The 15,869-nt window shown below is 46.3% G+C and overlaps 1 protein-coding gene across 1 annotated transcript; it reads right to left on the reverse strand.

Moving 5' to 3' along the window:
* Nucleotides 1-8,078: 8,078 nt before the first annotated feature.
* On the reverse strand, nucleotides 8,079-12,604 carry LOC126004353 (alpha-1,3-mannosyl-glycoprotein 4-beta-N-acetylglucosaminyltransferase-like protein MGAT4E). Its single transcript, XM_049770796.1, has 3 exons — nucleotides 12,470-12,604; nucleotides 12,083-12,173; nucleotides 8,079-9,202 (listed from the first exon to the last, which is right to left on the reverse strand). Exons 1-3 carry the CDS (start codon nucleotides 12,602-12,604, stop codon nucleotides 8,079-8,081), a joined length of 1,350 nt encoding a protein of 449 aa, XP_049626753.1.
* Between the last annotated feature and the right edge of the window lie 3,265 nt (nucleotides 12,605-15,869).

The raw sequence follows: 15,869 nt of genomic DNA on the forward strand, positions 1-15,869 counted from the left end.
GCTCAGAGCTTTTCTGTTGAATTCTTCTACTTGATTTTTAAGTGTCCTGCCATTCCTTGGTTGGTGGCCTGTCCCCTCTAGTGTCCCAATTCTTTCCACTAATTCAGAGGAAGCCTAGAGTTGGAATCAGGACTGAATAGACATCTTGCCACCTACAGTTCATTACTTTGTTTTCTTTTTTTGTTGTTGTTTTCATTGTCATTGTGTCCTCCCCACAATTTACTTTAAGGGCTTCTCAGATAAAGTGCAGGTGAACATCTCTTCTCCATCAAGAAATGCTCTCCTTCCCAGTAAAGGTTCTGTAAGAGCTCTAGTAGGAACTGAGAACTCTTTTCCAGGAAGTCACATGTCCAATTTCAGCAATGCAGAAAAACACCTGTGAGAATAATCCTGGGGCATAGGACCACAAGCCCAAACCTGGCCAAACATTTTTTTTTGTCAAGTCAGACTTTGACTTCTTTCTTTTTTCAGTCACAGAAATAGTGCATATTTGTTGCAGTTAACTTAAATGGGTGTAAATTTTTTTGTTTGTTTTGGCGCACCCAGTGGCACTCAGGTTATTCCTGCTCTGCCCTCAGAAGTTACTCCTGGCAGGCTTGGAGGACCATATGGGATGCCAAGGATCAAACACGGGACGGCCATGTGCAAAGCATATACCCTCCCTGCTGTGCTATCACTCCGCCCCCAAAAAATGGGTATAAAATTTTTAAGATAACTGAGTACCATCTAGAGATTGTCAGTGAAAATATGATATACTTCTCAGTGTTCTTTTCATATAGATGTAAGTGGGATTTTTTTTTTAAATGGGATTGTATTTTGCTTTATTTGACTTTTGGTGATGCTGGGGTTTAAATTCAGGGCCTCCCTCATACATGTAAGACAGTACTATATCAAATATTTTATCTTTGTAACTTGGCTTCTCTAATTTCCCAAGATATTGATTTTCCATGTCAGTAGATAGGCATATATGTACACCATTGTATTTAGTATCCTGTTATAGTGCTGTGCTATATAATTTATTTTAAAAGTTCAGATTGTCTCCAGTTTCTTACAATGTAATATAATGTACAGCCTTATATTTAAATTGTATACATATTTCTTATTTTATGGAGTACATTAGAAGTGCAATTGTGGGTACACACATTTTCCAGGCTGTTGATACCCAAACACAGCTGTCCCAAATCCCTGCTGTGAAAAGAACATTTATCTGCACCCCTACTGACACTGGGTATTTATTAGTAAAATATTATTTTACCACTTAAATAGAAAAATAATATTGTTTTAATTTGCATTTATTTCTAATGAAAAATTTTATACTTACTAGTCATTTGTATTTTTTTCAAAGAATTGCCATTGTCTCCTTAGTCAAAAATACCAAGTTGAATAAATGGAAAAAAGAAAATTAAAAAAATACCAAGTTATTGTGTTTTGTTTTGTTTTTCACTTTGATCTGAAAGAAATAAAAAGCATTTAATTGGAAGAAGTTAGGATTTTCTGGGGCCGGAGAGATAGCACAGCGGTGTGGCGTTTTGCCCAACAAGTGGCCGACCCAGGACCAATGGTGGTTCGAATCTTGGCATCCCATATGGTCCCCTGTGCCTGAGCAAGTTCTGAATAGAGAGTTTGGAGTAGCCCTGAGCAGCACCGGGTGTGGCCCAAAAAAGAATCTTCTATGTCTTTGAAAAATATATAAAGTGGGGCCGTCGTGGTGGCGCTAGAGGTAAGATGCCTGCCTTACCTGCGCTAGTCTGGGACGAACCGTGATTCGATCCCCTGGCGTCCCATATGGTCCCCCAAGTCAGGAGCGGCTTCTGAGATCATAGCCAGGAGTAACTCCTGAATGTCACCAGGTGTGGCCCAGAAACAAACAAACACTATATATATATATATTATATAAAGTGAAAGAGAGCAGAGAACTGATAACTTTTTTTTCTTTTTTGGTTTTTGGGTCATACCCGGCAGCGCTCAGGGGTTACTCCTGGCTCTATTCTCAGAAATCGCTCCTGACAGGCTCAGGGGACCATATAGGATGCCAGGATTTGAACCACCGTCCTTCTGCATGCAAGGCAAACACTCTACCTCCATACTATCTCTCCGGCCCCTGGTAACTTTCTTTGGACAGGAGGCATACCTGGTTGTGCTCAGGGTTTATTCCCGGTTGGCACAGGGAATCGCATAGGATGCCTCGAATCAAATCCATATTGGTTTTGTGTAAAGCAAGCACCCTACTCACTGTACTATTGCTCTGCGCCAAAAGAACTGAAATCTTTTATTTTTTTAAAAACTGAAATCTTGGGGCCAGCGAGGTGGCACTAGAGGTAAGGTGTCTGCCTTGCAAGTGCTAGCCAAGGAAAGATCGCGACTGCAGTTCATCAAAGAAAGCACCCTCTCCACTATACTATCACTCCAGCCCCTCCCTTTTTTGGGGGAGGAGTCACACTTTGTAGTGGTCAATCACTCCCAGCAGTTGGGGGGGGCTATATGAGGTGCCAGGGATTGATCCTAAGCATGTAAGTAAAGCCCATTTTAATATATCTCTCAAGGTATAATATCTCACCAGATATTACCCCATCCTCCCAAAAAGATTTTAATGGGAATTTGGACCATACTTAGTGGGTACTCAGGATCTGGGGAAACTCGGTCAGCTGCTTAGAATGTCAGTATCTACACCCTGTTCTTTATAGCTCAGGATCGTCTGTGTTGATTTACCACACCACATTAAAAGAAGGAAACTGCCTGGATTCATGTAAGTGATGTCAAAATAGACCTAGATTATTGTTTTCAGGAGCTAATTGGGAGACAATTGCTAAAAGAACTTCAGTAACAGTTTCCAAGGCCAAACCTCATTGAAGTTAATACTTCAATGAAGTTAGACCATCCTCAATACTGTGAAGTTATTCAGCTTTCCCCAGGATCATCAATATCATGGATGAGGGGTCAGAGTGATAGCACAGTGAGTAGGGCATTTGCCTTGCACACAGCCAACCTGGGTTCGATCCCTGGCATCCCATATGGTTCCCTGAGCCTGCCAGGAGTAATTTCTGAGTGCAGAGTGAGGCCCCAAAACAATAAAAACATGGATGAGGAACTTTGTTTTCATGCATTTCTCCATCTTTCCCTCCCCACTCCGATGTAACATCCACATGCCCACACCCCATCTTCTCTTATTGATGAATATTAGTAGCTGATTGGATAGTTGACTGTCTGGAAAGTCTCCCTACTTTCTAGATTGCATTACGATCTCTTTCTATCTAGTCTCAATCACCCTTACTTTTTAAATAATATATTTTTGTGGGGTGGGTTTGGGTCATACTTGGCGGTGTTTAGGGTTACACCTGGTAGGCTTGGGGTAGGTACAAGGTGGTTAGGGTCTTAATAAAGCTCTTGAAATTTATCTGACTGTTGTGGGTCATTTCGCCACCATTACCCTGATACCTATAGACCCACCAGGCCAAAGAGGTTGCAGGTGCCGGGCTGGGCCGAGAAAAGTCTCACCATCCATATCCACTCCATGCACCGCTAGGACTTTATAATTAATAATTAATACAACACCAGTTGGCATAGGATGTCCACCTATTTCAAAATAGGTCAATCCACGTCTCTTTCCTCTTTGGAATATTCTGGAATTTTGTAAAGACAATGTTTCTGGAGCCACCAGCATGTAAGCATGTCAGCCTTCTCCATAGACTCATTTTATTCTTGAAAGAGATGCAGGCCAAGATGCTAAAATTAATGGGTACATCAGTCTCACAGCTGGAAACTCTGGGAGCACTTGGGGGTGGGGGGACATGATGAGCCAAGACCCTGCCCTGATAAAGCCTCAGCAGCTGCATTCACAGCTGAATTCACACCCCACAATCTCCTCCATACAAATGACTCAACTTCACTGTACTTTGATTCCTGCAGAGAGACTTAACAACAACAAAACAGGAATGCCAGTTTTGGGGCAAAAAGAACTCTGGTCTTTTCTTTTTTCTTGTTTTGTTTTGTTTTGTTTTTGGGGCCACACCTGGCGGCACTCAGGGGTTACTCCTGGCTCTCTGCTCAGAAATTGCTCCTGGCAGGCACAGGACCATATGGGATGCTGGGATTCCAAACCACCATTGGTCCTGGGTCAGCCGCTTGCAAGGCAAACACCTTACCACTATGCTATCTCTCAAGCCTCAACTCTGGCTCTTTTCAGAGTGAGGGCAGGTAGCTCCCTCTGCTCCTTTCTCCTGAGTTCTCGGCAGCTACAAACACGTTTCACAGCCACCACCATGTCAGCTCATAGGTCTTGGAATTCCCAAGCATGTGGCTGCATATTTGGCAGTGTGACACCTCCAAGTTTTTCAATACTGACACCCCAGTAAGAACACACCAAATTACATATGAAGGTATGAAGGTAGCATAGAAGTCACCTAAGGTCAACAAGAAATAATAACAACCAATTATTAAAATAATTTAAAATATTAAATTTTAGGGGGGTTGGAGAGATAGCATGGAGGGAGGGTGTTTGCCTTGCATGCAGAAGTATGGTGGTTCAAATCCCTGCATCCCATATGGTCCTCTGAGCCTGCCAGGAGCAATTTCTGAGCACAGAGCCAGAAGGAACCCCTGAGTGCCACCGGGTGTGACCCAAAAAACAAAAAATAATTTTTTTTTTTTTTTTGGTTTTTGGGTCACACCCGGCGGTGCTCAGGGGTTACTCCTAGCTGTCTGCTCAGAAATAGCTCCTGGCAGGCACAGGAGACCATATGGGACACCGGGATTCGAACCAACCACCTTTGGTACTGGATCGGCTGCTTGCAAGGCAAACACCGCTGTGCTATCTCTCCGGGCCCTAAATATTACATTTTAAATAAATAAAAACAACAACCAATAACACTGAATGTTCAACTAGCAACGAATTGCTTAGTAAATCTTACACATTGACTTAATAGCCTCATTGTGAGATATAACAATTTTTTTTATTTACTAAAGGTTTTTTGGTTTTGTTTTGTTTGGTTTTGGTTTTGGTTTTTGGGTCACACCGGCAGCACTCAAGGGTACTCCTGTGTCTGCTCAGAAATCACTCCTGGCAGGCTCGGGGGACTATATGGGATGCTGGGATTCAAATCACCATCCTTCATCCTTCGGCATGCAAGGCATACGCCCTACCTCCATGCTATCTCTCCAGCCCTATTAAAGTTTTTTTTAAATAATTACATTACATAAAGTAAATTATTTCATGCCTGCAAGGGAGCAAGCAGGCTTGGGGGTGTGTAAATGAGACCGGTAAGGTCAGACCCAAGAAATAGAAGGCTTTAGAAGACATGCTTACATGCTGGTGAGATTGGATCCCAGGTGAGTCAAGTACTCACAAAGAAGATCCACCAGCCACAGTTTATTGTAGGTGGGAAATGAATATATTAGGGGAGAGTAAGGTGTGGTCTCTCTCTGTCAGCTAATCAGGTAGGATGGGAGAAGGTTAAGATTAAACAGGATGGGCCCGGAGAGATAGCACAGCGGTGTTTGCCTTGCAAGCAGCCGATCCAGGACCAAAGGTGGTTGGTTGGAATCCCGGTGTCCCATATGGTCCCCGTGCCTGCCAGGAGCTATTTCTGAGCAGACAGCCAGGAGTAACCCCTGAGCACCGCCGGGTGTGACCCAAAAAACAAACAAAAAAAAAGATTAAACAGGATGTGTGTGCTGTGTTTAGGGAAGACAAGTAAGGAAAAACTGGATGTGTGCTCTGGGTGTTAAAACAGGGGGTGTGTGCTTAAGGTGATTAGTGGATGGGGAACTGGGAAAAAGGGTGAAAGGAATGTTAAACTGGTGGATAATTGGTGGGATTGGTGTCAGAATAAGGAATGCTAAAACTAGGGGCTGGCGCTATAGCACAGCACAAGGGCATTTGCCTTGCATGCGGCCAACCCAGGACCGACCCTGGTTCAATTCCCGGCATCCCATATGGACTCCCAAGCCTCCCAGGAGCAATTTCTGAGCACAGAGTCAAGAGTTGTGGTACACCACAAAGAGTAACCCAAACTACTCTATTATGAGTACTTTATAAACCACGGAGTTTAAATAAAGTAATATAAAATTTTTAAGTATTTCTGACCATTTAAGTTCTAAATCTTTCTTGATGAGTGATTAGTTTGGTGTCATACTCTGCTCAGTCATTCTTAGAGAAATATGCAGTGCTGGAGATCAAACCAGGGTTAGTCACATGCAAGGCAAGTGTTTTGTTTATATTTTGTTTTTGTTTTGGGCCCACACCTTGTGATGCTCAGGAGTTATTCCTGGGTATGCACTCAGAAATTGCTCCTGGCTTGGGGATCATATGGGATCCTGGAGGATCAAACCGCAGTTGTCCTAGGTCAGCGCATATAAGGCAAACTCCCAACCACTTGCCCACCACTCTAGCCCCTAGGCAAGTGCTTTAACTTCTGAACTATCTTTGTCACTAAATACACTCTCTGGACAGCTTTCCTAAAGTCCTTATGTCTAATTGCATTCCACTTACTTAGATAATTAAGAAAAAGATGTGAATGTGTAGATGAAGTGGGTTTTTTTGTTCTTTTTGTTTGTTTGTTTGTTTGGGTCACACCCACCAGCGCTCAGTGGTTACTCCTTGCTCTACACTCAGAAATCACTCCTGGCGGGCTCAGGGAACCATATGGGATGCCGGGAATCAAACCACTGTCCTTCTGCATGCAAGGCAAACACCTTACCTCTATGCTATCTTTCCAGCCCCTCTCCCTTTCCTTTTTATTTAGGGGCTGGAGCGGTGGCTCAAGCAGTAAGGCATCTGCCTTACCAGCACTAGCCTAGGACGGACTGCAGTTCGATCCTCCAGTGTCCCATACGGTCCTCCAAGCCCGAAGCGATTTCTGAGCGCATAGCCAGGAGTAACCCCTGGGCATCACCGGTTTGGCCCAAAACTCAAAAATAATTTTTTTTTTATTTAGGGTCGAAGTGATAGTAAAGCAGTAGGGTGTTTGCCTTGCAAGTGGCTGACCTGGGGCAGACCCGGGTTTGATCACCGGCTTCCCATATGATCCCCCACGCCTGCCAGGAATGATTTCTGAGCACAGAGCCAGGAGTAACCCCTGAGCGTCACCAGGTGAGGCCCCCACAAAAAAAAAAATCTGAAAAAAAAAAAAAAAAGAGGGCCCTGAGAGATGGCACAGCAGTGTTTGCCTTGCAAGCAGCCGATCCAGGACCTAAGGTGGTTGGTTCGAATCCCAGTGTCCCATATGGTCCCCCGTGCCTGCCAGGAGCTATTTCTGAGCAGACAGCCAGGAGTAACCCCTGAGCAATGCCGGGTGTGGCCCAAAAACCAAAAAAAAGAGAGAAAAAGCATCACATAGTTGATATCCACACACACACACACACTTTATTTTTGAGCCACATCCGGTGGCATTTAGGGATTAATCCTGTCAGGTTCGGGGGACCATATAGATTGCCAGGGATTGAACCCAGGTCCGTTCCAAATTGGCAGTGTGCAAGGCAAACCCCTACAGCTATGCTATCACTCCAGCTCCACCCTCCCCCTTTTCTGGGTGGGTGAAGGCACTCAACTGTGCTCAGGAGTTACTCCAGGTTCTGTGCTCAGTTAATACCCCTGGTGGGGCTAGGAGGACAATATAGGATGCTGGATCAAACCCTAGCTGGCCAGGTGCAAGATAAGAGTCCTCCCCGTGTACTAGCTCTCTTGACAAATGAATACATCAAAATGTTTAAGAGCCTTGGTTGCTTTGGTTCGAGTTCAAGTTTGAGAGTTCTACATTCCCCCTCCTGTTATCATGCTCTGCCTTACCCTGCATCTATTTGTGAACATATCTGTGGGCACACAGATGCCCTGTGTTTGTACTTATGTCAGCACCCATGAATCTAAGGGTCCCTGGAGAGATCAGGCCTGTTGTCCAGAAGACAGTCTGTCCAGAAGAGAGTCTAAGGGCCACTTGTTGGCACAGAAACACAAAGCCTAACTGGTGGGCTGTATAGATACTGTCTCCTCTCTCCACAAACTCCCCTCCCATTCCTTTCTAGAGCCCCATGTCACTGAGAGAGGTAGGCACAAAGTGGCTTCCAGACTTTAATTATGAATGCTTTTACTGACCCTTCTCAGGCTCTGAGGCTCTCTCATCTTTGGCAGGCTCCTCCTGGAGGTTAATGTGCCTGATCAGGAGCTCGCCCAGCTGAGGCGCCTTCACCACCAGCCTGACACAGCTCACGTCTAGACCCTGTCTGCTCAGCAGTCTCTGGCCATCCATCTGCCCTGCCTTAAGATGGCCCAGCAGGGTGAATCGGGTGCACCGAGGGGGCGTCCCCTGGGGGCTCCAGCCCAGCTCCACCTGGCCCTTCTCCAAAATGTGTTTTCCCTCCAGCACAGTGCCTGTCAATACCTGGACTCGGGTCAGATTGGCAGGTTGGTTCAGAATGATGGTCAGGTGGTTCCTGGCACTCACATTGTAGGTCCAAAAGAACATCCCTGAAGTGTAGACGTCCGGGGGAAAATGAGCATACAGCGCCTTCATGTCAGTGACAATGCGCACAGGGGGCTTTTTGAGCTCCAGGGGTCCCCTTTGCAACAGAGCACTGTCAGGGTGAGACCCTTGGCGGTAGAAGAGGAAAGGAGTGCAGATCACAGGGGGTCGTTGGGCCTGGAGGGTCTGGAAATGCCAGAGCAACTGGTCCAGAGGTTTGTCTTTGTTGAAGAGGAGAAGGAAGTGGGCAAGGCGTGGGAGGTCGTGGCTGCGGAAGAGCTTGCCAAGGAAGCCCAGATTCGAGAACTCCAGAAACACCCAGGGCTGAGACTGCAGGGACCTCACCTTCCAGTGAAGGTGGGTAACAAAACTTGGGGCACAGGTGGCACGGTCATCAAGAAGCAGGAAGTAGTCAGAGAGCCCCGTGGCCACGCTCACCAGGAAAGCATAATCCATGTTCTGCCTGGCATAGGTGTCCTGGTCCATCTCGGCCTTGTGTGCCCCACTGGAGCTGGTGGCAGGAGTGTGGAGCAATAGCAGCTGCCCTGCCAAGATCTGGGGGCCGAAGAAACCTGAAATTTGGATGATGGCATCTCTGAGCCTGGAGCGTTCGGAGTAAGTCAGGTGGACCAGCACTCTCAGGTCTTTCTGCTCAGTCTTAGAAACAGCCTGGAAGAGGGAGATAAGTGTATACAAGAGGCTGTTTCCATCTGAAGGTGGCGCCGATGAGATCCCCACCGTCAACCATGCTAGTGGAGGACAGAAAAACAAGTGTCAGGCCCACTGAGGAGAGAGCATCCTAGTGTTAGGGATGGGCCCTTCCCTCCCCCACCCATTTTTTTGCTTTTTGGGCCACACACGGTGACGCTCAGGGGTTACTCCTGGCTATGCACTCAGAAATCGCTCCTGGCTTGGGGGACCATAAGGGACAGCGGGGGATAGAACCTAGTATAGTGCAGGCAAGGCAGATGACCTACCACTTGCGCCACCACTCTGGCCCCTGGGCCTTTCCCCTTAATTTCTCTTTCTCCCATCTCCCATCTCGTCTTTCTTTGGATAGAGATGGGGTTTTCTTGGTGGGGCCTCCAAGCAGTGCTCAGGCCCTTGGGGGTCACTTCAAGTGATTCAGACTGGACATATCATTACTGGCATCCACTGATGTGGTATTCTAATTCCTGTGGTACTGGGAGCCAGCAGGGCCACACCTGGCAGTGCTGGGGAACATGTGGTTGCCAAGTTTGGCACTGAGTTCCTGAACCCAAGCCCTGTGCACTTCTCTTTAGTCTCTAGATGGGATGTTTATATTTTTACTACTCCTATGTGATCCATTAGACAGCCTCTTCCTAGCTTACTACAAAGGTCGGATCTGTATCCTCAAATATAGTTAATAGAATCTCCATTTTAACTCTGCCACCTGGTGACTTTTGAGACACTGGTTTTCAGGGCTCAGTGATGCTACATGAATCTTCTGAGTATTCTTTGAAGCAGTTTTTTTGTTTTGTTTTGTTTTGTTTTAGCATGTGGCTTTAAGTGATCCTAAAAGGAGGCTACAAATGTAACTCTGAAAATTGTTATGGGGCTGGGTAAAAGCATACCATACCAAAAAATAAAGAAGAAGCAAACCACACAAAGTTGGCACTTTATGCTTTTTTTTTCCATTTGATTTGTTTTGGGGTCACCCACTGGTACTCAGGGGTTACTCCTGGCAGACTTGGGGGATTATGTGAAATGCTGGGAATCAAACCTGGGTCATCCCAGGTCTGCCATGTGCAAGGCAAACACCCTACCCTGTGCTATTGCTCTGGCCCTTGATGACCCAATTTTCTAATGCCAGCACCACAAGCTCGGGGCATCCCTGATGGTCACGGAACTTGTCTTGGTTACCCAGTACAACCAGGCTCTAGTAACTCTGCCTTGCAGGGTCCAAGCAGCTGAACCTTCAGGCATATCCTGCCAACTGAATACCAGTGGGAATGCCCAATGAGCACTTCTTCTATTTCATTGGATGTGAAGGAAGAAGGCACATCTATACATGCCATCATGATGCCTGTAAGAGGCCATCTATTTAGTTGGTCTTTATCTAGTGATCAGACCAGTTGTTTTGAGTAACCTATCATAATTAACTGGTTTACACACCTTTTTAAGTGAGTATAACCAATCATACAACAGGGATGGGGCCATGTATATAAACAAAGGGCATGCATTATCAGGAGCTGTGGTTCCAGAAGAGAAAGAATCTTGGCAACCCCTGTGGCCATTAAAGCTTGCTAGAAATGATCCCTAAACACAGAGCCCCCTGAACACACAGTGTGTGGCTCCAAAAGAGAGAGAGAGAGAGAGAGAGAGAGAATCTCTCTGTGGATTTGAGAGAGCTGCAAAGAGCTACTGGAAGCCCTCTTTTCTAAGCAGAGATTGCTGTTAATTTCTTATGTGCTGTAGATAAAGAGCTGTATTCACTAGTCACCTTAGCTGTGTGACTCTGGGGAACCCCACCTCATACTTCCCATCGAAAAGAAAATTCTTCGGCAAATATCCAGTTTGGTTCTTATTTGAGGGGGGGCACATCCTGCGGCACTCGGGGTTACTCTGGCTCTGCGCTCAGAAATCATTCCTGAAGGGGCCGGAGAGATAGTACAGCAGCGTTTGCCTTGCAAGCAGCCAATCCAGGACCTAAGGTGGTTGGTTTGAATCCCCAAGTCCCATATGGTCCCCCGTGCCTGCCAGGAGCTATTTCTGAACAGATAGCCAGGAGTAACCCCTGAACACCACCGGGTGTGGTCCAAAAACCAAAAAAAAAAAAAAAAAAGATCATTCCTGGGGCCGGAGAAGCATGGAGGTAAGGTGTTTGCCTTTCATGCAGAAGGTCATCAGTTTGAATCCCGGCATCCCATATGGTCCCCCATGCCTGCCAGGAGCAATTTCTGAGCATGGAGCCAGGAGTATCCCCTGAGCCATGCCGGGTGTGACCCAAAAACCACAAAAAAAAAAAAAAAAAGAAAGAAAGAAAGAAAGAAAGAAATCATTCCTGGTAGGCTTAGAGGACTATATGAGAGTTTGGGGATCGAACCAGGGTGCTGTGTGCTAGGCAAACACCCTAACACTGTGCTATCGCACTGGTCTCCAGTTCATTTTCTTTCTTTTTTTTTTGTTTTTTTTTTGTTTTGTTTCAGGCCACACCCGTTTGATGCTCAGGTTACTCCTGGCTAAGCACTCAGAAATTGCCCCTGGCTTGGGGGGACCATATGGGACACCGCAATCCTTCCTTGGCTAGCGCTGCAAGGCAGACACCTTACCTCTAGCGCCACCTCACCGGCCCCAACCAGTTTATTTTCTTATGAGAACAGACATGAGGAAAATCCCTGGCAGCTCTTCACATGCTAGTGACAGTGAGAAAGGTCCCAGCCCCCTGAGATGCATTCTAGAGCAGTTGTACTCTTCCCATACTGGATGTATTTGAACCCAGGGAATCTGCCACTCTGAACCACAAACTTGATCTCTGTCACTGCTTTTCTCCCTCTAACAATATCTTGGCAGGAGAGAAGTCTCTGCCAGGTCTGAATGTTCCTACTCAGGCCCTTCCCTTGCTGTTTTTCAGTTCCCTGAGAAATGTAACCCTCCTGGGCACTCACTCTTCTTTCTCTGTTGTGTTGGTCTCAGGTATTGGAAGGTGAGGCTCTCCCAGTTTTCTAGTGGATTTTGGTTCTTCCTTTTAGGACAGTCCTGCAGTAATAAAGGAAAACCTGCTCATGCTATCTCGAAAAGCACAGTTTTGCCCCTTTTCCAGAGAGGAGATGGTAACACCAACAGGACCAGGACATGTGGCCATGGCCAGAACTTCCAGGGCTCAGGTCACCTTTTCTCCCTACCATCTAGAAGGCACTGCAGCTTTCTTAGGGACAATAGTTGGCTAACCCCAACTCCTCTGGGGATTGCCTGCTTTCAGGGCCTTTTGAGAAGCTATGTACACCAGTCCCAACTCTGTCCTTGAGTCCCCAGCTAGGAAGAAGGGCTCCTACTTGGTCATTGAAACATTGTTCCTCCAGGTTATCTTCACCTTCTCTAGAGAGTCTCAGCATGACCAGCAGCCACAAGAAGGCAACACCGACTGAGGTCAGGAAGCATTTTTTGACCGACCACCTAGAGCACCTCATGATCGAGTTCTGCAGGAACAAGCACAGATATACCTGGGGCTCACCCCTCTCTAACTGCAGCTGCTTCCCCACTCTGCTCTGTGGCTGGATGCAGCCTCTCATGCGTGCCCATCCCCAGAAGGTACTTCCTTGTGTGAGAAGTGTCTCTCCACACTCAGCCCTGCCCTCAGGCTGGAAGGGCAGCAGCCTTGAGGTCTTGCAGGGTTCTCTGTGCTAACCAGTCTCAGCTCAAACTGGGTGGAGCCTTCAGATGAGCAAATACACAGGCTCTACCTATCGTGGCTACTAAATCAAAACTTTGAGACATAAAAAGTTTAAATGGTAGAGAGGGGAGAGAGAGCATGGAGGTAGGGTGTTTGCCTTGCATGCAGAAAGACGGTGGTCCGAATCCCGGCATCCCATATGGTCCCCGAGCCTGCCGGGAGTGATTACTGAGTGTAGAGCCAGGAGGAACCACTCACTCAGCACTGCCGGGTGTGACCCAAAAACAAACAAAAAGAAAAGTTGTGGAAGGATTGAACCAGGGGTCTTACACATACAAGAAAAGTGATCTACAACCGAGCTGCTTCACAGGCCTCCCCTTTTATTCTTTTTTTCCTTTTCTTCTTTTTTGCTCTTTGGGCCACACCCAGTGGTGCTCAGGGGTTACTCCTGGCTAGACACTTAGAAATCACTCCTGACAGGCTCGGGGGACCATATGGGATGCCACAAAGGCAGCATGCAAGGCAAACACCCTACAGCTGTGCTATCATTCCGGCCCATCCTTTTTTCATTTATTTTTATTTTTATTTAATTATTTTTGGTTTGGGGGCCACACCCAGTGATGCTTAGGGATTACTTCCTGGCTCTTCGGTTTAGAAATCACTCCTGGAGAGCTCAGGGGAACCATATAGTATGCAAGGCAAACTGCCCTACTGCCTGTATGTTGGTTTACAGGGGTTTCAAACTCGAGGCCCGCAGGCCGTTTTCGGCCCTCTATACAACATTGTGTGGCCCTGCCCTAAAGGAATCTTTTGTTTTGTTTTGTTTTGTTTTATTTTTTTTTATTTTTATTTTTTTTTTTTTTTGGTTTTTGGGCCACACCCGGTAACGCTCAGGGGTTACTCCTGGCTATGTGCTCAGAAGTCGCTCCTGGCTTGGGGGACCATACGGGATGCCGGGGGATCGAACCCCGGTCCGTCCAAGGCTAGCGCAGGCAAGGCAGGCACCTTACCTTTAGCGCCACCGCCCGGCCCCTTGTTTTGTTTTAGTTGTTTGGGTCACACCCCCCAATTCAAGGCTTACTACTGACTTTGCACTCAAGGATCACCCCGACTTTGCCTCCTGCGGCCCCCAGGTAAATTGAGTTTGAGACCCCTGGTTTACAACTTAGATCATCCCTGGTTTCTTTGTATCTGTTTGTTTACAACTTGGTTTAGCCAAAACAGAGATTTTCCTACTTGGCATGTATCAAGCAAACCTGGGCAGGAGTGGCTCTGGATAGGCCTCCTGTCCTTACTCTCCTGCCGTGAGGATGGTGCTCCCTGTACTCAGTAAAGCTGCAGTCTGGCAGGCAGCTCTCTCGGGCCTTGACTAGACTGATTACTACTTGGCCATGTATACAGGTATTTCATTCTCAGTTTTGTTTGGATTATTTCCTGTGTACATCTTGGTTCCACTCAAAACAAAGAGCTGTACCTTTGCCCGGGTCCCCTTTTCATTTTTTAAAAGTCACGAACTTGGGAGCGGAGTGATAGCAAAGTGGTAGGGCTTTTGCCTTGAACACGGCTGACCCAGAAAGGTTCGATTCCCAGCATCCCATATGGTTCCCTGAGCCTACCAGGAACAACTTCTGAGTGCAGAGCCGGGAGTAACCTCTGAATGCCCAAAAATGAAATAAAATAAAAGTTCCTAACATGTACTTAATACAATATAAAAAGCAGCCCGTAAACATACATTTTATTTATTTATTTATTTTATTTATTTATTTATTTTGGTTTTTGGGCCACACCCGGCGGTGCTCAGGGGTTACGCCTGGCTATCTGCTCAGAAATAACCCCTGGCAGGCAGGGGGGACCATATGGGACGCCGGGATTTGAACCAATGACGTTCTGCTTGAAAGGCAAATGCCTTACCTCCATGCTATCTCTCCAGCCCCGTAAACATACATTTTAATACTCTTTAAAATACGTTGTATAGGGGCCGGAGTAATAGCACAGACTTAGGGCATTTGCCTTACATGCAACTGAATCAAGACGGATCTGGTTTCAATCTCCGGCATCCCATATGGTTCCCCAAAGCCAGGAGCAATTTCTGAGTGCAAAGCCAGGAGTAATCCCTGAGCATCACCAGGTATGGCCAAAAACAAAACAAAACAAAACAAACAAAAATTGTATAAATTCATTAATTAACTCTAAAGAATATTAATAACGTATTTTTTTCTTTGTCTTGGGGACACACAGGCCGTGCTCAGGGCTTACTCCTGGTTCTGTGCTCAGAGATTATTACTGGCAGGTTTGGGGGACTGTGTGAGGTACCAGAATTGAACCAGGGTCAGCTTCCTACCCTCTATACTAGCACTCTGGTTCCTGTATTCCCATTATGATCCTATTTGCAGATAGTGATTATAACAGGATTCTGTTACCTTACATGTGAGACCCTTTGTGAGTGTTGGGGATTAGATTTCAGGTGGCCACAGCAGCTCTTGTTGGATGTTCTCTTCCTCTGGTCACGCCTTTTCTCTGGTAGAATATGTTTCTGTTTCAGAACCCAAAACAGACTTTAATGTGCTTGTCACCAGTCTTTTTGTTTGTTGGTTATTTGTTTTAGGACCTTACCCAGAAATGCTCAGAGGTTACTCCTGGCTTTGCACTGAGGAATTACTCCTGGTGGGCTCCAGGGAATATAAGGAATGCTAAGGATCAAACCCCGGTCAGCCACATGAAATGTCTTATCTGATATATTATCTTTCCAGCTCCAAACACTTTAACTCTTGCTCTGTGTATGCAGTAAACAAGGATAAAAATTAAGAGTCATTAATTTGGGACCGGAGCAGTGGCATGGAGCAATAAGGCATCTGCCTTGCCGGTGCTAGCCTAGGACGGGCAGCGGTTCGATCCCACGGTATCCCATGTGGTCCTCCCAAGCCAGGAGCGATTTCTGAGCACATAGCCAGGAGTAACTCCTGAGCATCACCGGATGTGGCCCCAAAAAACAAAACAAAAGAGTCATTCATTTGAGATATGTTATAAAATAATACCTATATACAACAGAAAAAATATTACAG

The sequence above is a fragment of the Suncus etruscus genome, chromosome 3 (assembly GCF_024139225.1).
Source record: "Suncus etruscus isolate mSunEtr1 chromosome 3, mSunEtr1.pri.cur, whole genome shotgun sequence".
Taxonomy (NCBI): Eukaryota; Metazoa; Chordata; class Mammalia; order Eulipotyphla; family Soricidae; genus Suncus; species Suncus etruscus.